The sequence below is a fragment of the Falco peregrinus genome, chromosome Z (assembly GCF_023634155.1).
Source record: "Falco peregrinus isolate bFalPer1 chromosome Z, bFalPer1.pri, whole genome shotgun sequence".
In the NCBI taxonomy this organism is placed as follows: Eukaryota; Metazoa; Chordata; class Aves; order Falconiformes; family Falconidae; genus Falco; species Falco peregrinus.
The window spans coordinates 60,061,971-60,087,778 of NC_073739.1; the positions used below are offsets into that span (position 1 = coordinate 60,061,971).

The 25,808-nt window shown below is 40.6% G+C and overlaps 1 protein-coding gene across 1 annotated transcript in view; it reads right to left on the reverse strand.

Moving 5' to 3' along the window:
* ARSB (arylsulfatase B) overlaps positions 1 to 22,745 on the reverse strand; it is a 67,379-nt gene extending 44,634 nt beyond the window's left edge. Inside the window, exons 1-4 of the mRNA XM_055791569.1 lie at positions 22,464 to 22,745; positions 19,273 to 19,459; positions 16,661 to 16,851; positions 15,891 to 16,098 (exon numbers count right to left, since the gene is read on the reverse strand). Of these exons, the coding sequence (XP_055647544.1) occupies positions 15,891 to 16,098; positions 16,661 to 16,851; positions 19,273 to 19,459; positions 22,464 to 22,724 (847 nt within the window). The 5' untranslated portion in view covers positions 22,725 to 22,745. The remainder of the gene's footprint in view (positions 1 to 15,890; positions 16,099 to 16,660; positions 16,852 to 19,272; positions 19,460 to 22,463) is intronic.
* Positions 22,746 to 25,808: the final 3,063 nt, after the last annotated feature.

The following is a 25,808-nucleotide window of genomic DNA, read 5'->3' on the forward strand; positions in this document are numbered from 1 at the left end:
TAAACATCTTTACTGGGTGACAGGTATCAGTGGCTGAATAACACACTGCTGAATCTAAGAAAAATTATATTAAGCTGGATAAAACTGAGCCTATTTTCTTCAAATAAACAGAAAAAAACCTACTGTTTACAGCATGCCTAATATTCTCCTCCTTAATTTTGTCACATCAATGCTACATTGAAGTGAGTGAAAAGAAGGAACACTTAAACTCAAGATTTTTAATTTAATGATGATTTTTTTCCCGTCTACGTGCCAAAACATGTCCTCTTCTAATTGCTCCCATATTGAATCTCTGCAATATGCCTGCAAGACAACTGTGGTAGTTCAGTAAGGTCACCAGCAATTTCCTCTTGGCAAGTCCCAAAGTTTCTCCAACATCATCATCCTTGAACTTTCTGCAACTTTTGATCATAATTACTGAATCCTGAAGTTGTGAAATCTCTCCTCTTGGTAACTACCTAGCTTTACAGACTACATTCAGTCCTCAAATATACAAATACAACTATTAGCACTTTCAAAGGGGAGCTGTTCATATGTATAATAGACAACTGCAGACTTCAAAGGAATAGGCAAATTTCATATTTTGCTCTTGGTGGGCATTTTGATTTTTGGTTTTGATGGGTTTGTGTTTGATGATCATTCCTTAGAAAGTTTATCCTGGAAACTCTATCCTTTACAGGTTAATTAGTCTCCCTTTTCATTCCTGACACTGAGAAAGAAGGAGAAAAATCCTTAATGCACTATCAGACTCTTCTGCTCAAGGACAGCATTTCACTATAAACAGAGCTTTAGCCTTGGATGGCCAAGAGTTTCCCAGTACACCCACACTTCAGAAATAAATTAATCCTTAAATTTTCAGAAGACATTTTGCTTTCGATTCTCTGCAAATTCTTTGTCTAATGTAGTGATAAAAGCCATAAAGTGAATCCACTTTACGGTTCAGCCTCTGCTTGCAAGAGGAGTCTGTCTGCTATTGTTTGTCATCCCTGATGCCAAGCAATTTGTCAGAATTTATCATCTCTTTCATAATACTGACCAAACCACTCACATGACCCTCCATCAGCCTGCCCAGTCCAAACGTGCATTAGCAAAGTTCTGCTGCTTCAGTCAGGTGGGCAGGGTCATGATAAACAAGGGTCAGACAAGAGGGGACGTTGGCATCCTGTGTAGTGTGCTCCCCCCATCTCCACAATTATAGTTGCAGTTTTATCTTCTTCATAAGGACTTCCACGCTCCTGAGTAACCACCACCTGACCCGTATATGTGTGTCCAGAAGTCCCATATTACCCCTGTTCCCACTTTGGCAAAGGAGTTACTAATTTTTCAAAAATCCATCTTCAAGCCTGTCTCAGGATTACTGAACAAGTGATTAAATTTGTCAATGCCTTCAGGTCCATGTTTCCCCAAAGCCTCTCTCCATTTACCTTAGGCTGCAGATGTGATCTTTTGGCTCTGACTAAACAAATTTAAGGATTAACAATAAAATAGTAATTTAAAAAGTAATAAAAATAATTTTAAAAAACCCTTTAAACAGCTATTTAAAAGCTCTCAGATCACATAAGAGGTCAACAGTCCCTAAAATAGGCTGGTACAAGTGCTCACTGTTAACCAGGTTTGTCAAAGTTATCTGGATTCATAAACTCAAACCACCACAATTATTAAAACAGTTCAAGCTATATCCAAGGTCACTTAGAGAGAATCGCAGGAAGCCACCCACAGTCCCTGAACGTAGCTGAGAGACTTCAGGGGCAATCGCGCCTGTGGGCAGGAAAAGGCCCTACCTAACCTCCGTCCCACTCCTCAGCATCACTGTCTACACAGCTATTCTTCCTCCCGAGGCATGCATTTTTCATTTTAATTTTTTTGTGTTTGCCTTCTTTCTGCAACTTTTGACTCTCTAATGAACTGTAACTGCTGGCCAGCAGTTGTTTATCTCTCCTAGTCAATGTGAACCATTTGTGGTCAGTAAAACATAATTATCAAACCATTTTAAGCAAAGGCTTTGCTTTTTCAATCCATCGAAATCACTGGAATAGAGCTCAATAGCAGTATCAAGTGATATATCCAAGTCAGCAGATATGAATTCATACTATTTGCAGCCGGAACTGCAACTATGTAAAATTTTCATTAGACTCTTCCTAACAGAAGAAATATTTGCAGGGAAAGAAGGAAATAGCCAGAGGTTTTGTTATTTTGTAATTCAGAAATAGAAGAGCTTTTAATATAACTTATCCTCTAGCTTTTTTATTGTACTTCTTTGGAGCTGTTTCTAGTATGTACTTAGATATAGAAAAGAATAACGTAAGTGAACATTGTTAAATATAGTATATTGCATATATACAGATCTCTCTGGTTTATTCCATAGGGGATATATAAATAACGATAAAGCCTTTTCACTTACCCCTTTCAACCTAGATTTTCAAAGTTAGCACCACTCCCTTGACAGCTATGATAATTGACAAAAGGTAAGCTTCTGCCATTTCAGAGTTTCCAACATCAAAAGCACAGAAAAGTAATGGAAGGCACCTTTTTTCTTTACTCCTATGAGAACAGTAATGGAAGAACACTATTGCAAAAATTCAGACTTGACAGAAAAGCATGCATAGGATGTCATTCTTAAGAGCCACTTGTTACAAATGCTTATTTGATTGCAAAATGTGTTATAATGTTGCAATGCAAACAGAAAGCAGACTTAAAAGAGATGTAACTAGTAAAACTGTTATTAAATTTTGTGTATCAGATGTCAACATATTCTATCTAATTGTTAATTTGATAAAATATCTTCTTGCAAGACATCAGAAGCAGTGCAGTGCTCCAGTACATGCAGCCCTCTGCAGCAATGTTACAATATCCTGTATAGGCTAAACACGTAGAGTGCATATAATACAATGATGTAAGACATGAAGTCAATGATGAAAGACATGCACTACAGTTGCTACATTATTTGCTTTTATATGTGGTTGGTTAAAGCCATTTACTCTAAAATATGATTGAAATTACTGCTGCAGATTTGTGGTTCTTCCCAACCAAGTTCAAGCAACTCTGGAATCTTTACACAGAATTCAGGGTCAGCTCACTTCAATGTACACAAGGCTCTGGCTATATTTTAACTTAAGAAAATGCAATTAGAGATTAAAGCTAAGAGCGGGCACAGGCAGCATTCCACACAGCAGTAATGTTCAAAGTTCAGATAAAAAGGGGGGGGTGTTTCTTCCTGTTTAAAGAGAAATGTAAAGATAGATGCTGTATAGTAAGAGACAGATATTCTGGTCATAGGAGGCACGTGAAGGTATCCAGAGATGTATGTTAGCGAAGGGCATAAATAAAGTTAGTAGGAATGTATAAAGAAAGCACAAGAAAGATCAAGATTGAGCTGTAAGAAACTGAAAAACACAATTTTTCAGCACCCTTACAAAAGGAGGGGAAATTAGCTTATTACTTCCAGTGTTGGCATGAAGAGCTAAAAAACCTGCAATGGACAGTGCAGTAAGAGCTCTCCAAGGCAGTTCCACATCAGACATTTACATGATTTGACATGCTCATCCATGGCCAAATCTTAACATCCATGACAAACGGATACAGTTACTTTCAGACTCAGCCTGCTCAACTTTACCAGCTCTGAAGATGCATACTTTCTATCTTCCAGCTTTAGCTATTTTATAGATTTTTTTCCCAATACTAAAACCTTCCATTGTAATGCCCAACCCTGTTTCACAAAAAAAAAAAAAAAAAATATCCTTCTTTTTTGCATGCACAGGAGAAGGCAACACTAGGCCCATCTAAGGGTCCTCCTAAATCTTAAGAGAAAAAGATGATCAGGAAATTGTATGGGCAAGAGCAAAAAATTATGATACAAAACTTTCCTTCTACTTTTAAAGTCAACTAGTTTTCAACTGATACGATATCTTACTATGAATCCATTGTAATTTGGAATAACTAACATGCATTTATGGATTTTAGTGTTTCTTTGGGTTTTTTCAACTCAAAAATCTGTAAAATGTGTGGCTTCCTTGGCATTCAGCATATCTATATTCTGATACTGTATGTAAATCCCGCTGGTGTTACTCTCCTATGAATTAGGGCAGAGATAGAAAATCTTACTCCTTTGACACATACTAAAGTGAAATTGTCCACAAATATGGATCTATTATATTCTATGCATAAGAATAACATGGAATAATGGAAAGTGAGAGAGAGAAAAGAATGACAGTTGTGCATAGCTTTATTTGGAAGTTCTCCATTTCTTCTGTGGAGTTTAGCTTTCACTCACATGTTTATTTGGAGCATACTGTAGAATATTCATAAATATATGGAACAGATGTACTAACCAAACCATACTTTATATGAACATACAGGTATGACAAAAAATGAAAAAGCAGAGAAGGAAAACAGATTCAGAATGTCTCAGCAGGGATTCAAGTAACCTTTTTGAGACAATACATCCTTCACTAAGGCCATTTTACAACATCTGCAGCTTCTTTCAAATTGTTAACCCAGATCAGACAATATTCTGGTTTTTCCCCAACTGAATCAGTGATAGATTTTCCCTGTGTTTCTATATTGATTCATAAAAGCAAGGGCTGTCCTTGATTGACAAAGTAAGTCTCTTGGAGAAGCAAGCTTTCTAAATAAATATTGAAGCTTTGTGTGAGACAGTTCTGTGCTGTTCTGTACATTATTAATCAGTTACAAAGGAAATCTAAAAATGTATGTACATAAAATTTCAGATTTCAGTCCATTTGCATTTGTTCTATTAAGCATTTATTAAAGAAGTACTGAAATACAAAATTATAAAAAGCTAAGTATTTCCCTTTTGACCATTTTGTATGATCTTCTATAATGCAATGCACTGGTGGAGTCCTGATGAACATGGCACAAGCAAAGAGTAAAGTCAGGACCCTGAAATTTAGGAAAGCAAACTTCCAGCTGTTCAAGGAGTTTGTCAATGCAAAACTGCCCTCAGGGACATGGGAGCAGAACAGAGCTGCTAGAGCTTTTAAGGACACTTTCCCTGGAGTGGGAGAACTCTTGATCCCCAGGTGTAAGAAAACAGGAAAGGACAGCGACCAGCGTCAATGAGTCAAGACCCACTGGTCAAACTAAAGAGCAAGAAGGAAATGAACAGGCAGTGGCAGCAGGGACAGGAATCCTGGGAAGCATATAGGGACATTGCCCTTTTGTGTAGGCATGGGGTCAGGAAGGCCAAGGTACAGCTGGAACTAAATTTGACAAGGGACACAAAGAATAAGAAGGGCTTCCACAGGTATGTTGACCAGAAAAGGAAGGTGAAAGAAAGTGCGCCTCCCCAATGAAGACAACTGGCACACTGGGAACAACCAACAAAGAGAAGGCTGAGGTACTCAACAACTTCTTTTGCCTCAGTCTTCACTGGCAGCCTTGCTTCCCACACCTCTCAAATGGACTACAAGACAGGGACAGGGGAGTGAAGTCCCTCCCACTGCAAGAACATCAGGTTCACGACCATCTGAGGAACCTGAACATACACAAGTCTATGGGACCTGATGAGATGCATCCCAGAATCCTGAAGGAATTGGCTGATGTAGTTCCCAAGCTACTTGCCATGATATTTTAGATGTCATGGCAGTCAGGTGAAGTCCTTGGTGCCTAGAAAAAGGGAAACTGCATCCATTTTTAAAAAGCTTAGAAAGGAGGACCCTGGAACCAACCTGTCAGCCTCACCTCTGTGCCTGGGAAGGTCATGGAACATAACATCCCAGAAGCTCTGCTGAGGTATATGTTGGACAGGGAGGAGATTCAAGACAGCCAGCATGGCTTCACTGAGGGCAAGTCTTGCCTGATAAACCTAATGGCTTTCTGTGATAGAATGACTACATCGGTGGACAAGGGAAGAGCTATGGATGTCATCTATCTGGATTTCTGTGAGGCCTTTGACAGGGTCCCCCACAACATCCTTCTCTCTGAAATAGAGATGGATTTGATAGACAGACCATTCAGTGGATAAAAAAAAGGAAGAATTAGCTGTATGGACACATACAGAGAGCAGTGGTCAACAGCTCAATGCGCAGATACAAATCAGTGATGAGTGGTGTCCCTCGGGTCTGTACTGGGACCAGTACTGTTTCATATCTACATCAGCGATATAGACATTGGGATTGAGTGCACCCTCAGCAAATTTTCAAGTGACACCAAGCTGAGTGGTGAGGCTGACACACCCGAGGGATGAGATGTCATGCAGATGGACCTGGTCAAGCTTGAGAAGTGGGCCCATGTGAACCTCAGGAGGCTCAACAACGCCAAGCGTAAGGCCTGCACCTAGGTCAGGGCAATCCCCAATACCCATACAGGCTGGGGAATGAAGGGATTGAGAGCAGCCCTAAGGAGAAGGACTTCGGGGTACTGGTGGATGGAAAACTGGACATGAGCCAGCAATGTGCGCTCGGAGCCCAGAAAACCAACCATATCCTGGGCTGCATCAAGAGAAGCATGGCCAGCAGGCAAAGGGAGGGGATTCAACATTCAGACTTGATGATTCCAAAGGTCTTCTCCAACCTAAATGACTCTATGATTCTGCCCCTCTACTCCACCCTGGTGAGACCCCATCTGGAGCACTGCATCCAGCTCTGGAGTCCTCAGTACAGGAAAGACATGGACCTGTTGGAAGGGGACCACAGGAGGGCCACAAAAATCATCAGAGGGGTGGAAACCTCTCCTATGAGCAAAGGCTGAGAGAATTGGGGTTATTCAGTCTGGAGAACAGAAGACCCTGGGAATACCTTATTGTGGCCTTTCAATACTTCAGGGGGTCTTATAAGAAAGATGTGCACAGACTTTTTAGTAGGGCCTGTAGCAATAGGACAAGGGGTAATGGTTTTAAACTAAAAGAGGGTAGATTCAGACTAGATATAAGGAAGAAATTTTTTTTATGGTGGGGGTAGTGGGGCACTGGAATAGGCTGCCCAGAGAGGTGGTAGATGTCCCATCCATGGAAACATTCAAGGTCAGGTTGGACGGGGTTCTGAGCAACCTGGTCTAGTTGAAGATGTCCCTGCTTTTCGCAGGGGGGCTGGACAAGATGACCTTTAAAGGTTCTTTCCAACTCAAACTGTTCTATGGTTGTATTAAATCAAGCCTTTCTAAGAAAACATAATAGCAGATACTAAAAAAAGTTAGTGCTCTGCATCACAGCTTTAGTATATATCCACTCCACTGAACAATTCCCAGTGATACTAAAAGCAGTATTCCTCTTTTTCTTGCATATTCAAAGTTCAAAAGTTGCCTACAGAAGAAATTAGGTTCTAAAAGAATAATGGCAACATACAAAAGAGGAGAAGTAGCTATCTCCTTTGTTAATGTTGGTTAAGAAACTAATTGATCAGTAAGTGCCATATGTGGCTATATCTTATTACATTTAATAGTATTTGATAATTTAATAGTATCCAACATATATGTAAATTCATGGAGGTAGTTTAAAACAACATACAGGACATGGAAGAAATACTAAAAGTCATGCAAGGAAGAGCTGTGATAAACTTATTTATCATAGATCTGACAAAAAATAAAACAAAGCATATTTACTCAAAGTTTTTCTAAGCTTTTTGAAGTCACCTATGCTGTTACGTTAGAAGACAGTTTCCCAAAGAAAGTAGAAGACATTTCACCATTTGGATATCTAAGATGGGCAATCAGGGGAACAGAGTCCCTAGTCTCTGGGTCCTAGTGAAGTAAGGAAGGAGCGAGTTCCTTCCCTCTCCTCAAGTTTCTGGTACATTTCCAGTGCGCAACATTGAGCTCTGAATGATGAAAGCTAAAAAGAAACTCAGACTTACGTGATTCTGGGACTTCTTCCCCATTTTCTTGATGTGCTACTGCATTAGGAGATTTTACAAGTTGTAAACAGCAAGTACAGAAACACACTTCTAATCCTGAATCTCACAGTATCTGAAGTGATCCCAGTCCTGTGCCACTGTCAGCCAGGGAGCAAAATTCCCTTAATAGAGGATAAATTACAGGGGATGATGGATTGAGGGCAGATTTTCAGCCATCTTTGTCCCACTGATCCAAAACAGTATGAACCACTAAACCAGACGATGGAAGATTTGCTTCTTTCTCTCCTTTGTGTAATTCTGGCTTTGTTTTCCAATACTAAGTTGTGGGGTTTTTTCTCACTGAGATTGTAATATTGCATTTGAAAAATCAAATGCAATTCACCCTCGAATACCAGTGACACGCAGGTTTCTTTAATTCACAATAACCAGACAACAATGGGTGTAACGAGTATAGAAAGAGACGGCAGAAATAAGATGGCATATCCAAGTCATCCACAGTTCAATCCTGTAAACATTAGTTACATGTTATATATCTAGTGATCCTTTCAAGAGCTAGGGCTTTATGAGCAATCATGCTCTTATACTTAATCAGAACCATATGGAGGTCAGTGTGAGGGTCCATTTGACTGAAGCAGAACTGGAAAGCATATTAGAAGTTAACTGTGAAATTATTTCACAGTAACTTCCAGAGCTTAAGAAGCCAGTCTAACAATATTAGTGTCTCAGTATTGTTTAAAACAGACCATGTCAATGAAGTGATTCACACTACTCATGGTATTTCTACAAAGCAGAGTTCTGAAGTTTGCAATGAAAATAAATAAAAGGAGTAACATGCAGCATGCAAACAACCTCAGTCAAAGATAAACAAATGACAGAATATAGGACAAAATCCATATCCCTATACCTTTCTTGCTGTTGCCTATACGTGATGGGCAGGCTACAGAAAAGCCAAACACCAGCAGTTCCTATTTCCGTGAAGTGCCAACATCACTTTTCCATAATGCACAACTGGGCTTTGTACAATTTTGTTTTAAGTGCTATTGAAATTATGGAAGCAGTCAATAGTTCATTGTAATAAAAAGCAAAGAAGGGAAACTACAAGCAACACTTAAATAGTTAAAAATCCCCACAGTTATATAACTGACATGATACCACTATGTACCATTTAATGTATACTTATTTAAAAATGAAGCGATAGATATAAGCAGGAGACAAGTCTACATGCATAATTCTCTTACACAGAAGGCTGGATGTAACACTACAATCAGTTGCCAATATCAACAAAGCAAGCATGTAGCTGTTGCTTTTTTTTAAAAAAAAAACTTTCTTAATTTTCTGTGTGAATTTCACATATATGAAAGGGAATTAAACAGCACTTGCTAATGCCAGACACAATACAAACAAGCACCAGACGGCTTCAATGCACAGCTCTGTAAATGCATCTCATTTTTGACCTCCAACATTCTTGCCGAAAGTCTAGGTCGCAGAACAGGACTTCAGAGCCCTTGCTTTATTTAAGCTCATGATTGTGACTCACAGTAAACAGAGAGTGCTGTCGATAATAGCAGTAAAAGATCACATTTGGGGAAAACTTCTCCCCTCTGATCTTCCCAGCATAAATAATGCTTATTCTGTACATGTTCCAAGTGCAGAACTCCCACTGAGGTTTCATTAAAAAAAACCCCAAAGAATACAGAATACACAGCAGACATCTACACTGAGGATAAGAGACTCGCAGCATGAATTAGAGAATAACTTCACCCTTAAACTGAACTCAAGTTCTTCCCTGCTTCCCCACACTGCATCTGAAAAATCCATTTGTTGTTGCATTTTTCAGTCATGCTGCAAGTGTGACAGAAATGCAAGCACACTCCCTCTGATGGCTAACACAAAACATATCTCCAATGAAACAAACCAAAATCATGTGGTTAAGATCAGATGATGAAAAAACATATGTTGTATACTTCAGTCTGATGCTGTATGCTGTCAGTGGAAAGAGTAACCTTAAAGGTTCAACAGAAGCAGCAGAAAAGCCACTCAAAAAAGTGTCTTCAGAGTGCTGATGCTTTATTATGTTTTCATAATCTTAATACAGATTTTTGTGTGTGTGTGATGGAAGAAGACTGAAAGCTTTTCCATTAGAAGGACAACAGAAACAGAAAACTGCACCCTTTACTATAAAATCTAATGTAATTCTTCTCATGCTTCAAATACACCCATAGGGCTTTTACTTTCCATCAAGGGAACATAATATCTCTCCTGCATCACAGCACCATTTGCTGAGCAACTTCAGTGAGCATTTACAGAGCAACTTTTACTGAGTTGTGCTCACATAAATCAACTTCTACAGTTTTTTGTAACTCACCAGAACAGCCTCTTTATTCTCCTGACTTTACTGAAGTGGAAAAAAAAAAAAAAAGACGGAAAATTGATCTCATGGAAAAAAAATGCATTTGATGTATACAAGATTCCAATAGTTATAAATTTAGCCCTACAAAAGCTGCATGAACAATGTCCTTTTTCATCCTATTGAATTTTTTTTTCTTCTTTTTTTTTTTTTTTCCCTCCCAGTACAGCTTTCACGATAGGCACAATCCTAGCACAGACAGTTTCAGGCGACTGCTTTCATTGTAAGCAGTCTCAGTAATTAAATAGGTCTCAGTAGTTACAGACCCTGCTGTGTCAGGTCTACACTAGCATTCATCATCAGTAAACACCCAGAGAGAAATTTTAACCTAAAACCAAAGGGAATAACCTGACAAACTGTTCACAGATCTGCAGTAAGCAAGTTAAATGAGACATAGTTGAGAAAACTTTGGACTTGTCCCAGTGACAGAGCACTGAACCTGACCACTGACTTGGGCGTAGAAGATTCTGACACAAAAAATAATGGCTTCTTAAACCCTATTATGAAGAACAAACTAGTATAGCTTAATAGTAATCACACTAAGACAACCTTTGGAGAGCTGTGGGAAATTATTAAACATAGTCAACAAGTAAAATGAGTTGTTCTCAGCATTCATCTCAGTCTGAGAAAAAATTTGCTAGGATAACTACTAGCATGGTTAAGTCAAAGCTTTACTCAAAAATGGCCAGCTTGTGACTCTGGGCAAAATTTGCTTCTGAGTTTCGTTTGCAAGCAAGCTTCACTTCAAGCACTGGCATTTGCTAAAAACAAGAAAAAAATTCAGGATTCCCCACGTATTGTAATTTTTAGACACAAAGGGAAAAAAGATGCAATGTTCTGTTCAGGAACTCAGGATTAGAGTATTGGGTTTTGCATGGAAAAAGCAGGGTGGATGGGGAGGAGTTAATGCTGGAAGGAAGGGAAGATAAATGAACATTTCCTACAAAACATTTTGGGTTTTCAAAGGATTTTAAAACCAGAGCAGGGGGTACTGGTGGTGGTGCAGATAATAAATACATTGACTATCTACACCTCAGTTTTCATTTTGAAATTAATTTCCATCATAAGATAACATTTCTGCCCTTGATAATGTATTCTTACAAAATTGGTCTAGATGTCTAATTGCTATTATCTGCATCATACAGCAGAGAAGATATTTTTTTATTTCTAAAACATTCATTCCTACCACCCATACTTTAATGTGGAAAAAGCTTAAAAAAATGAATAAAAGGCAATACTGGAGTACAAAACATCAACCACATGCGCCTTTCACTATTTACCATTGACATGCAACAACTCTGACCAATGCAAGTACAATGATCAGCTGCAACTGTTGCCTGCAAAATAAGAAGCTTAAATAATGAAGAAATAGAAATGTAATATTTGGGAATATAAGGTTCAAATAAGTAGTTTGATTGAAGGTGCTTGCAGCTAAGGCAGCCATGCTTATTTCCTCCTAGGGAGCAGCAGATGCTCAGACAGCAGATGCCCAGGCATCTATCTTCCTTGATGGCAATACTCTGAACTTCTCAGAACCTTCTGACAAGACCAATTAAAGCAGGTCCTCAGATCTGTAATTGAGCAAGTTTACTAAAAAAATATCTGACAACACAACCTTCAAAATTAGTACCTCTGACACCACAGTCAGAGAATAACTGCTCTAACCCATCTGTCCTTCAGCTGGCTTGGACAATCTGCAATTAAAAGTCTCTCTCAAGTCTCTTACCAGCAAAAGAGAAAGAGCAGGAGGTGATTCAGGAACAAATACATCAGGGAGAAGAGAAAAAACTGCTTGAAGGGAACCAGTGGAAGTCAGATCCCTGGCTTCCATCAAAGCAGGAGCTGGAAATAAACAAAAAAATCCCAACATGACTTTTTTTGGGGGAAAAAAATCTAGGGGTGTGACAGAGAAAGAAACTGCATAAACATCAGCATGTCCAAAACAACCTGTGCTCTTATTAATCATAATTCTAAAATGATAAAGAGACCTTCTTTTGGAGTGAAAACAGTCATCACTGTCACATGCTCCATTATGGAATGGATTCATGTGTTTTCCTCTTAGCAATATAAACCAAAGCTTGAAAAGTTCCACATATTTTACTGTTCAAGCCCTCTTATGGCAACTACCAGACACTACAGTGCTAATCCACATGAAAGAATTAACAGACATACTGGAAGGAAAGTGGCAAGGAGTTTAGCTCCAAAATTATTTAGTATATTAAAAAGCTTAAAGTTAAATAAAGAAAAGAATAGTAGCTTTAATACATAACTGAAATTAGACATCAGATTCCTTTGCTCTAATGTTAGCAAGTTTCCACGAGAATTACTTGCAATATGTTGCAGAAACTATAAACACATGCTATTTACAGCAAATCCCCACTTCTTACCTCAAATCATAGGTTTATATTTGAAGCAAAATTTGGTCTCTAAGCCAGTGTTAATAGTGCTGAGGTAAATTTGTACTACTTGAATGCTTTTTATGACCTTTATTTTAAATCGAGTCCCTCTTCAGCAAAGTTGGTAGTTATAGTGTCTTACGCTTCCTAAAAAGAAATACAACCGCTACGTCTCATTCTTTTCTATCTCAGGTGGGTCACAAAGGCCATGGGTACCCAAGACAGTGCTGCATCCATTTTTATCTGTTTTGCTTGAACAGGCAATGACTTCATTTTCACCCCGATCTCATTAGCGTAGACTCACTTGTATCTGCAGTATAAAAGGTGCTCTATAAAAGTAAATTCTATTTCTTACCACACCAGTCAAAACTGTTGAAGCTACTACTTGATACACAAATATAACACCACATACCATCAAACTAGCTTATCTTTTTCTTATTTAGCTGTAGCAATAGCTTCTGTATCTGTTCAAAAAGACACCAGAGATGTTGATTTACACAATAAACTGATGGAGTCAGACCTTGCTAATGATCAAATTACTACATTTTTGGCCCAATGTCTCCATCAGGCCACTTTAAAGAAGAACCAGAATTCTACAGATTTTACAAGGCCCTTTTAAAATCTGCAGTGTTTCCATTTGCCAACTGGCATGTTTGCAAGGCAATCCTGGTTGAGCCCTAACATATACAAATAGGAAGAAAAATGAAAGAGTTTAATAAAAAGAAATCTACCTTGACAGCAAAGATGACATCATGTTCTGGATCACTTCAATGAGCACCCACTAAAAGGAGATCTCTAATTTTGGGGTTGACACTTCACAGTGAAGGAATCAACCAAAGACTATGTTTGTTGCAATGCTACTTGCTATAGCACACAATAGCAAATGATCACTTGTACATTAGGGGGGGGGGGGGGGGGGGGGGAGGAGGGGGGAGGGGGCGGGATTTTGAAGCAGTGAGAGATGCAAACATTCAAGTGCAAATTTTGGCCACACCTGAACAGGGAATAGTCATGAATCTAGTAAAAACTACCATAAAACAAGGATCTTCACTTCTTTTTCCTCTACAGATTTCCAACACTACAGCTACCAAACCACACAGGTTTATAACAAAACAGAGTGCTTTTATGATCCTATGTCTTTAACTACTATGCTGAAGAGACACATAGATACTGCTCGTCAAAATTATGGAAACACTTTATTCTTCCCTGGATTCTCCCTTGCAGTCTTCACTTAAATCCTTAAATTGATTCCTAACCCCACAACATGAGAAGAACTTTCTTGGAGAGCATTCCTGATTGTAGGGGAGAATGTGTCTCTCTTGCTGTACTGACCAAGAGGAGGGTCTCCCAGTGCCAGGAGAGCACTTGGGGCAGGGAGATGGGGCACAGCTTCCTTGAGCAGGCATGCCCTCAAAAGCTGAAGGCTCTACTTCTTATGAAGGATATATTTATATCATACTATAAGTATACACCCATATTATAGCTACCAGTGCACGCTGACTCCCAATTACAGAAGATTTGAAAGCTGTGCAGAGATCTCACACAGCACAACTCTCTGCACAACACGCTCAATTGCAGACCTTCTCGTGTTTCTTTTCAACCACCTTCTAATGCCCATTTTAAAACACACCACCTGCAAAAGCCATAAATATAATATAGAAAAGCTGAACAGATTTCATGCTGCTTCTTTTTTTGCCTTTTTTTTTAAATGTTTAATGGTTTCAACGTTTGGTCTTTAATGCATGCAATGTTTTATGCTTGTAAAGAATACTTGTTTGAAGTGAAGAGAGAGGATGGAAAAACCCCAAATCACTGTCCCCTGGCCTGCTTGACCTAGGCCCCAATATCCCTGCATTTCAGTCATATTATGCAGTTATATGACATATTGGCAGTTTAAAATGTCAGTTAACTCAAGATAAGTCCCATTAGATAGGACAGACACTGGATTCCCCTGATCATTTGACTCTTGTTGAAATATACCCGTAATTGACTGCAAGATGACTACTGTTAAAAGCAGAGTATACTGTCATTGTTTGGAGAAAAGATGTTTTATAAACAAAAGAATAAAATTGCCTATTTAATTCTGTCATACCCTGTAATTCCAGTTCAGATGTCTTTAGTTTTATTCCACAATGTACTGAACAAACATTACTGAAATAACTTTGCCAGGATCCCATCAGCAAAGACTGGATTCTTTCCATATGGAATAAATATTGGTATCATTTTCCATATGGCTTTGCTTACTTTCAGTTCTAAATAGGAAAACATTGCAAACAGAAACAGGCATAGAAGAGTTATCAAATCCTGTTAGAGCCAAAATGTGGATACAAATGTAACACCGTACGGCAAACAGGTTCGGACTCAAAATTAAATTCCAAAATTCCAAGTGCTATAAGAAGCAGCTGCTAAACTCAAAACACATCCCTGCACTTCCATCAAACCTTGGGGTTTGGGGTTTTGTTGTTGTTAATTTTTTTTAAAGTGTTCACAGAAAATTAATTTTCCATTTTGACAACCCTAACGTGTAAAGCCTGGGCAAAAGAGCAACTGTAAGCACTGAAAGGCCACTTCCCATTCCCAACCAAACAACTATGTTCCTGAATCCCGGCCAAGCAGCTGTATTTCAAAAAGGTTCTGTTTCATTCCTAATTTGGAAACAAACCGCTTTGTAACATATTATTTGAGTTACCCTAATAATCTAGAAATCATGCGCTAGTACATACGAAAACTTGGCCTGTAACTTGGCAGCCTACACTGTATCATCACATATTAAGCTTTTTTATTAACAGACCTTTGCTTCATGGGAGTAAGGTGCCCCTGAAGCATTTCAAGCAAGAAAAAAATTACATGTTACATGACAGTAAGAGAAAGAAAGAGTTTTGGCTTTAGACTGCTTTCTGTCTGTTTGTTCTTCTTCATGCAACACATGGCAATTTATAGACTGATCAGACAGCTACGTGTAGCTCAGGACAAAAGAATTTAGTAGATCGCTCTCAGTAAGGATTCAATTCTCAATTTGCACAATACCAATTTTACTCCAATAGAGGAGTATCCCCCATTTGCACAGACACTTCTTCAGAGTTGTTTCCATCATGCTTGAGAAAGCCATAAGAGGGGAGAGAGAACTTGTTCCTTCTGGTTTAAAGTCCTGTTTCATTTTCATTGCTCTTCCAGTTAGGAAATACATGGGGGATGGACAGAGAGTCCAGATGTCTCTGCAGTCAGCTTGTTAAACACTGTATCAAAGTTATTACTGGAAGAATACTTAAATGAACTTACCAGTAGAGAAAACAAGAACTGTGTTGTCCCAAAGACCATATCTTTTCAGAGCATCAGTAAGATTTCCTACAGCTTCATCCATAAGAGTCACCATGCCTGCATAATGGCGCCTCTTTACATCTTTAATGGAAGCATACGGTTTCATGTATTCTTCAGGGACCTCAAGAGGTTCATGGACAGACTGAAAAGCAAGGTAAAGAAAGAGGGGCTGGGGAGGAAGGGATAGAAGGGAAATGAGTTCAATATGAAGTACTAAATGGAAAAGTTACTGCAGCAAAAGTAGCCCTGATCCATCAACAGCTGCAGGCACTGTGTTTTGATTTCTTCTACACTTCTCTCTTCTAGTCTCTGAACACAAATGAATAAAACTTTGACAAAGGAATTTTGCAAAGCTGTGGAAAGATATCAGGTGTATCTTTTCTTCATAACATGGTTGTTAACAGTTTCTTTCAATGAAACTTCTCCTACTAAACTTTCCATTCTCGTTTTAGAAGGGCAAACTACACGCTAACTTATTTCTATAAATTCATTACTTATATTACTAAAAAAGAAATGAAGAAGCGTAGCGGGCCAGGGCTGTGCAGCCAAAGTTGATAATGACAGCAGACAAGGCAAGTTTTACCAGTGCTACTTCTCACATTTAACTCTACACAATGCTGAATTGCCCCAGATAACGACCCAAGCACAGAAACCACCATCAATATATCACTAACATTTCTTTAAGCATTCTTTAGCGTTGAAGTTACTGAAGTAACAGCTGCTGACTGTACCTTCTCGGTTTTGTGATTGGCTATAAGATCTATAGCTCTTTCTGTGAATAAATTAGTGGAGTACATGTTTTTAAACCCAGTTGCAACTTCTTCTCCATCTCGGAAGTCCAGAGCACAGCGCGTTACGTTCTTTGCTTTGATGACGACACAACGGTCATGAGAATAATAATCCTCACTCCCCAGAAGATAGCCTAGAACACAAAAAGGTGTCAGGTAAGTGGGCCAACATCATGCCACATAAACAGATACATCGGGGGGGGCGGGGGGGGGGGGGCGCTGGTAATCAGAAATAGATGTCAAAATGTCAGTGGTTTTGAGCTGATTCACTCATTCAACACTTGACCGTCTGCGGTGAGATGCCCTGACAGGTCTAAGTAGCTCAACATTTAACACTTATAGAGTTCTTATTACTAATGCAAGTAGTAATTTCAAAACACACGAAACAATTTGACAGCATTTCAATAACTTCATATTTATAACTCAATAGCAAAGACATTACCATTAAACTAATGCACAGTTAGTAAAGGCAGTGACGTATCTGTGTACTGCTCTGATTTTTAGCTGGGTAATTTTGTGTATTTGTGTTCTCACACAAAACGTCTCTATTAGAAAGTTTGGGATTTTAAAAATTTATTTATTAAAAAACATCCAAGTACGAAGCATTTTTTGTCAGCTGTAAAGTAATTTCTGATCCAGTGCTGACACCAACTGGTGAAAAAAGGCACTACTAGTTAAAGATGCCCAGAAGAAACCAACTATGAAAAATTCTACAGGTATACATTTGGTCCTATCAAGGGCTATACTGTTAAGCATGGAGTGCCTTTGCTTTTTTATTAATCAGAAACAAAAATCCTCACATTATTTGAATGTCATTAATTACTACTTTTGAAATTAGATTTCAGATTTATCCCCTAATACCCTGAAAAAGCAGAAAAATCTGCAAAAATATATTCTGAAGTTCTGCAAAAGCAAACTAAAACTGGTGACAAAAATCCAAAATGTAGGAACTTCACTTTAGCATTTATTCAGCAGCTTCAACTAGTTAGTTGTGCAAAAAAGTATGTACAGAGCAAATGAAGTTCTGTTTTAAATACAATGTAAACTTCTAATAGATTTTTAGGAGGGGAAAAAGTCTTTTCTTTCAAAGCATAAAGACTGATTTTGAGGGCAGACTGCCTGGATCAGTGTACTCTGAACTGCAAATTTTTTCATTTTGAGTGCCCACTGGGGGAGACACTGTGTCAGGTGTGTCGAAAGAATCAAATGTGCCTAATTGCAATCAATGCCTACTGGAATTACATGAACATTATAGGATATTAAACTGCTGCATTCTCTGAAAAATAATGTCACACCGGATACCCAGAGCCAGCCTGTATTAAGGCTCCTGCATTAAGAGCCTGCTTGGTTGCAGGGTAAGATCTCATGAGGAGCACCAGGCTATCCACACCTATACCATCAAAAAAGATCGCAAGCTCCTGCAAAGGGACGGAAGGAGCCATATACCTTTAAGTAGTGAACTGTTATATTATGATCCATATATATTAACTCAGTTCAGTTGTGAAACTACAGCCCCAAGCTCCCTGATGAGTCAGAAGAGATAAACAATCTAATGGAACAGTTCTTCCCACCTGAAGTGTGGATCAACATTGTCAACGCAGCCAAGCTCTTCATTCAAGTACCTAAAGTCAGACAAGAGCAACGCAGCCTTCTGCTTAAGTTACTCAGTACCTTACTTTCTCAGCTGTAGAGGTAAGCAGCAGTACTATCAACAGCTTGCAAAGTTATTTTGAAGACAATGAGCTGTTTTGAAATTCTCTATTCAATGAAAAGTATTTTAAAAACAACCAAGTGGAGACAGACCACCCTGCATTCAGTACCATGCAGATCGAGATCTATTGCAGGCAGCAATCTGTGGCGCTTCTGCAAAACTAATGAACGCCCAATCAATACTGGGACAGAAGCCTTTGTGAGAGGAAGAATAAACAACACGTAGCTACAAGTTGCTTTGTAAGTAACACACATTTGGACAATCTAATTCTGGCATTATTTTTTTTTTTTAGCCTGAGGGTTTCACTTTAACTTGCAAGTTCCTGCAACAGACCTTTTGGATACTGTTTTACAGAGGCTCTCGCACCACCTTCCTTGCCACAGGTTTCAGAAAACCAATGCTACTCTATTCACAAAGCACTAACATAGTGTGATGTCTGTTTCTCTCTTAAACATACCAGCTTTTAGAAGTGTAACATTATTTGCAGAGTAAGCCATGTCTACTGTCTGATTTAACAAAACATTCAGATTAAAGACACTTATAAAAACAAACCAATCCCTACACCTTAAATCTTCTAGCCATCTGAAACCAAATTAAATGCAGATCACAAAGAGAAGTATTTTCTTTGGAGCCACTCAATAATTATATTTTCTTCAATAATTGTACGGCCTGGGCATGCATGTAAGGCACTATCTAATTTCAAGCAGTTATACTTTGTAAACATGTATGCCCAGGTATTGATTTATTCATATGCCAATAGTAAATCTGCGGTTCTTAGAAGAACGGGGCGGTTTCTCATCATTTTTAACACTGCATTTATTGCCCATGTAAATCTAACCATTACCAAAGTAAGTGTCAAATCCTCTGCGGGTTGGAAGGCATTCTTTCTTATACATCCCTAAATGCCATTTCCCCACCATATGAGTAACATATCCCGCCTCTTGAAGTAGCTCTGGGAGGAGTTTCTCATCCAGTGGCACACAGCTCGGCTGGCACGGCCAAATTATCTGGTGTTGTAAACCTGTGTGGATCTAGCAGAGAAAAGAAGGATGAGAGATTAGTTAAAACCCAGCAATGGGATCCCACAGGCTATTTTATAAGCAGGTGCAAAAAACCCCACAGCTACACCAGAGGCTACCATCAGTATTAAGGGCTCCTGTTTTTACCACTGTAGCGTTGAGGAAGATGAGGAAGCCACAGGTGGGGAGCAGGGGTAGCACAGAGGACAAGGAAATAGCTCCACAGGGCTTAATAAGATCTTCCCAGCTACAAATCAAGTGCAATTTAAAAAAAAAAAAAAAAAAAAAGAAAAAAGAAACAAAGCTTGTTGCGCTTTAATCTAAAATCTAACAGGTAACAATTGCTAATGTGGTGATAGATTTTAAATGGGATGGAGATGAGCAAAAAGCACATGGCAGGTGAAGCCACCAAGCTTTTGTCTGGATCAGAGAACAGTCACCAGAAGTAAGGATGATAAAAGGTAAGAAAGCTATTTTTGCATTACTCTTATAAATTAATATCACATATACACATGTATACATTTACATATTTAAAATGAATGCAAGCACTATAAAAAGCATTTGGATACTGGGGATGACACAAGTTTGAGACACTGCCTAGATCTGACCTGTAAGGGTTCCATATAAGCTTTCAGTTGTAACAAGTGGTGAATTTTCTATCTCTTTACAAAAGCATGGCTGACAACAGTACTCCAAGTTGTACATTTTGCTTGATGCAAGGAACCTCTTCAGTTACTGTGTACTATAAGATGACTTATGTCAACTCCCATTATCTCCTCCAGAAAAAACTCTACCCTAAACCTAGACCAGCACACATACACATACAAGCATAAATATCCTGTTTATTTACTACTTCTAGTAATCTGTTTCTGTCAAAGCACCAAAACCTCCAGGACTCCCTAGAGCACAAGACATCACATTTTATAACTACTCCAAGCACTCCAGCATAGCAAGCTGTGTTAATTTTTAAAACATTACTTTAGAAACACTTTGAATTGACATTTAAAACAAATAAGCCTCGATCTCTAGGCAAGTGGGTAAGCAGACTCTTACAAAGGGCCTACTAGTTACTAATTTTCTTTGAAACAGGAACTGGAAAAAAAGTTGCTGGCTTGTTGTTTGGGGTTTTTTTTGTAAATGCAGTATTACAAAAATTATTGTAATTTGTTCCACTGTCTCCAGAAATAAAGAAAAAGGGGAGGAAAATAAAAAAATAATAATAATACACACACACACCCCCAACACTTTCATAAACCGATACCTTTGCCCTTCTTTTTTTATGGACTGCAAGGTGACTATTAAAATTCCACCTCCAGATAAGACCAGATTTAGGTCACTTTCTCAAATCTGTGAGCATTACTTAATCATATTGATAGGTAAAACATAACAAAATCCCACATATTTGCTACATAATTATTTCTTGCACAGAATGTCTTCTTAATTTTATAAAAGAAATTACTGCAATTTTCTAGTATTATTTTACTCATTTGTAACAAGGTCAACACAAAGATGATTAAATTATCAAGTCAGATGCATATGACGAATTTCAACCTGGACTGAACATTTCTGACTTCCACCTTTAAGTTCAGATGCAGCAACATCCAGTTCACCCTGAGCCATTTCTAGGTAAACGTATTCAGAGTATGAACTGTATTCTAGAAATAGTCACAATGATTAAATGTTCTAGGTTATTTAATAAAACAGTTTAAAGAGTTGGTAAAGAAAAAGTCAATTACATCTTGCTATTCATTATTATTGATTCTTGGAGTCTCTAGGAAGAGATCAAATGTTGTTTGGAAAGGGTAAGTACCACCTTGAACAACCTTCCTGTAACAACAACAGGCAATATGCACTAATACAGGATGACATTTATTTCCATTCTGAACAGTTTCTTTGACAAATCACTATGGTTAACATGAATGTGCAGGAATTTTTATGAGGGAGAGTGGAAGTTTCTGCAGTATGCATAACCCTTTGTGAGTTTCTTCTTTCCGTTCCTTCTGTTCTCTTCTTTCCTTCCCCATTTTTGCCAGAATTGCAGTAATGGAGGTGGGTACAGTGGTATGATAAAGTCCAATTCTTATACCTGTGTAACTGCAATTGGAAAAAAAATAATGGGAAAAATAATGACTATAACTACAAAGTAGATAGACACCCAAACTAAGGATCAGTCAGCGTGCACTCCACCACAATGCACGTACATCTACACCTATGGTATCATATGGGGGAGAATGTACGGGTTAGGATGTGTTTGAATGCTGCACTGGAAAAGAGACTGCATAAGCTGAACAGGTGGTGCTGATCTGCTTCTGGCTGCACCTTGACTGCACGCCTGCCCGGTTCAGAAGTACATAACAGGAGACGACTAGGACAGGTATTTCTCACAACACGCTGCTGGGCCTGTTAATCCCACTGAAGCACCTCAGCTTTTTTGGAGCGTAGCAAACTGCACTAAACCCACGTTTAGTTCACTCCCGAGCTAGCAAGCCGAAAGTGAAGTGAGTTTGGGTACAAGCGCCACTGGGTCACACACAGCAGCCTTCTCCCCAGCGCATCTTCACCGAGGTACAAGCGCCAACCCCACACGGCGCTGCGGGCCAAGCGGGCGAGAAGCGCCCGCCGCCACCTGCTGACGAACCCAGAGAGGCCGGCAGGGCGGCGCCGGCGCCGGGGAGGGATGGAGGGACCCCCCGGGCGGGGAGGACGGAGGGACCGCCGGGGGGGGGGAGATAGGGGGACCGCCGGGACGGACGGACGGACGACGGAGGGGCACCCGGGCGAGGGGGGGACAGCGAGACCCCGGCGGGAGGGGGACGGACGGAGGGGCCCCCCGGCGAGGGGGGACAGCGCGACTCCGGCAGTGGGGGGCGGAGGGACCCCCGGGGGGGGGGAGGGCGACCCCCGGGGGCGGGGACGGACGGAGGGGCCCCCGGCGGGGGCGTTCTGCGGGCATCGCCGCGCTGGGGCAAACCTCCGTGCCCGCGTTTCGCCGGGCGCGCCCCGGCCCGCGCCCTACCTGGTAGCGGCCGCTGAGGAGCTGGCTGCGGGAGGGCGTGCAGAGCGGCTGCGTGTAGTACCGCTCCAGCCGCACGCCGCCCGCGCCCAGCGCGTCCAGCCGCGGCGTGCGCACGGCCGAGCCGTGCCAGCCCACGTCGCCCCAGCCCAGGTCGTCGGCCAGCACCAGCACCAGGTGCGGGGCGGGCGGCCGCGCCGCCGCCGGCCGCAGCAGGCAGAGGAGCAGGCAGAGCGGCGGCAGCGCGCCCGCCCGCCGCGCCATGCCCGCCACCAGGAACTGGGCCGCGGGGACCGCCCCGGGGACGGGCCGCGAACGCGCCCGGCTCCTCCCGCCGAGCGGGGCGGGCTGCGGGGCCGGCGGCGGCGGCGTGGGCGCGCCCGGGCCGGGGTCGGGCCTGGCGGGGCTGGGGCTGGAGCCGGAGCCGGGGCCGCCGCTCCCGCACCGCTCCCGGCGGGGTCCCGGGCCACCCGCTGCGGGGAGAGCGGCGCAGCTGTAGGCCGGTTAGCTTCGACGAGAGACTGTAAAGTTGTTGCCGGTGTTGGCGGAGAATCCAACCGAGCGATGCGGGAGGTCCCTTCTGATTCTGCCTATCTTCAGTCCCCGCATCAAACACCGTCTGAAGCCAGGGAGCTGTTACAGGGGATTCAGGGGACCGTCTGCAAGCTCGTCCTGCGACTCGGCTGCGTTTCCAAACAGTCAGTGCAGCAGGCGTTGGATACAGTGCATTCCCCTGCAAGTAACCCAGCTGTCACTGCTGCCTTCGTAGGAGGCCAGCGCAGCACATCCAAGCTTAATTCTGCCGGCAGAGTTTTTTCTGTGCATAAGCTGAGGGGGTCGGCTACCACACAGGCATGGCCTTGCTGCTTGCCCACTCCTGCCACGGCCTGGGAAATACACGTTCCCACTGTCACTGAAGATGCAGCTCAGCTGTGCAAGGTGGCAATTATTCCTGTAGGAGAAATTGCAGTGGCCTATCTCCTGCCATCATCAGCTGCTGCTCTCGTCACCTCCCCCATCTGACCGTTCTGCAAAATCCTAAGTGACCCTGTTTGGTTTTTTTTTCTCTCGGTTTTGCCCACATGAGAAGCTCTGATCTAGATCTGGCTGTAAGATGGTGCTTGCAACTGTTACTGTGTAGGAAGTGAAGCAACCCAGAAACAGAAATAACAGCTATGTCAACAGGGCGGTTTCTGCAAACTGTAACTTTCTAAAGCAATATTGTAAATGACCACTAACTTAAATAAACCTGATATAAGATCTAAGAATGTGAAAGGACAGAAATAGCTGTCTGATGGTTTTGTTCACCCCTGGAACATACACATTTCAGTGTCCAGTTACAGATCAAATAACCATGTCTTTCGCATTTGGCTGGAATGGTGCATACATGCATTCCCAAATTTATATAGCCATTTGGCAAGAGGTAAAAGAACAATCCACATTAAAAAACTGTATTTCTTGGTAAGAAAGCTATGAGTATGCTAGACTCCTGTCTATTTTCTTTTTGATTGACAAGTGTCTGTAGAAAGTTCCTGCTCCGATGAATGAAGTCTAGTGGATAAGCCTAAGTTTACCAGATACTTTTTTATATTTCCTGTATTTTATATAATCCTAATGGATTCCCTGTTGGTTTGAAAACAACAACAATGATGAATTCTGCTACATTTTTCTACAGTAAGGGTGTACTACAGTCCACAGCTGGTATTGGAACAAAAAGCAACAATACTGTCCTAACGTTATTTTTCCCTGAAGTAAACTCCAGGATTGCTGTCAAACTGGTATATGACTGTGAGTTATATTTTCTTTCTTGAGATGTGATTCATACTGTTCAAAAGGCTGCAAAATTCTGGTTTGTCTTGATTTTAGTTCAGATCCCATCACCAGTCACAGTTGTCTCACTGAATTGTTTGTTTTACTAACGTCTTCCCTGCTCTTATTACAGGCAAAGTTCCATTCAAATGTTAGCACATTCCCGTGGAAACCATTCTTGTTAATTCAAAATAATTACTTTGAAAATCTACACAGTGCTGGTGAAATCAGAAATGTTGGATACAACTTCTGCAATAAAATTCATAGTAGCTATTCACCTGACATGTCTCCAAAGTTATGGTGTTCAAGTGCAGCTGAACTCATATTCCCTTGTAGAGGAGTGTCAAGAGTTACTTGCTGGTTATCCTGCTCTACCAGAACTGGATAACCTGGTAAACTGAACCATCTGAAACGTGCACAGCAGATGGATACTGCACAGTCACAGTCTGGATGTTGCTGCCTGTCATGTTTTCTCAGTGGTTTGGGGATCTTTTTATTACTAGTTGAGGGATTTGGAATCCCAATTAGAAACTACTATTTATATCAGAGAGTATTGTCTTAAATCAAAATAATAAATTTGGGGTTGAATAATTTGCATGCTGCTTTGAGGTCAATGATTAATGAAGTCATTAGAGTGACCCACAAGATTATGATCTCTGTGTTGATTTATCATTCCACACAAGGCATGAACATGGGACTTCTAGCCATAGCATATGGAAATATGGAACAAAAATTCAAGTGGTAATAGTAGTATCTACTCTGGTGTACCAAAACTCTGGAGATGGAAGAAGAGACAAGGAAAATGACAAAAAAATGTGTCTGAGAAAACTGCTTTTTGACATGTCCTGATCTCTCCACATACAGAAATTTGAGTATTTCAGAAAATTTCCCAGATGACCAGCTGTCTTTTTTCACCTCATTCCAGAGGTGTCTCCTCTTCTAGCTAATGGGGTTGCAGAAGAGTCAGAAGATGTCCCTGCCAGTGTTTCTACCCTGGAATTTCTGTTTGATTAGTTAGAAGCCCTCTTAAAAACATGGATGTACTAAAATGTTCTTGCTCCTATTCATTTCCTCTTGCTGTATCTTGATACCACAAGTTTATGCAACACCATATCACAACCTGTAATGAAAAGCAGTGACAGGAAACTATGAAAGCTGCTGAACACTCCTTCCTCCTCATTTCTTCAGGTTTATCATTTTTTCGGTAATCTTGAAAGATTGACTTACGTGTGTGAACTTCCCTCTCTGTGGGTATGATTTGTAAATCTTCATGCCCTTACAGTTTAGTTTATGCATGCTGTGCAATGTGCTGCAATGTTGAGCTATCCTGATAAATACTCAGAAAGCTGACTTGGATATCAGAGCAGTGAAAAGGAAGCCAGGTCAACTAGGAAGCCCTGTCAGACATATGGCTGTCAGAGCTACAGTGCTTCTAACACTCAGCCATGCTTGCTTAAAACTATTTCAGGTATCTCCGCTTCTGAATGCATTGTTAAATGGAAAGTACAGTCATCCTTAAGAGGCAACAGTGTGCAACAA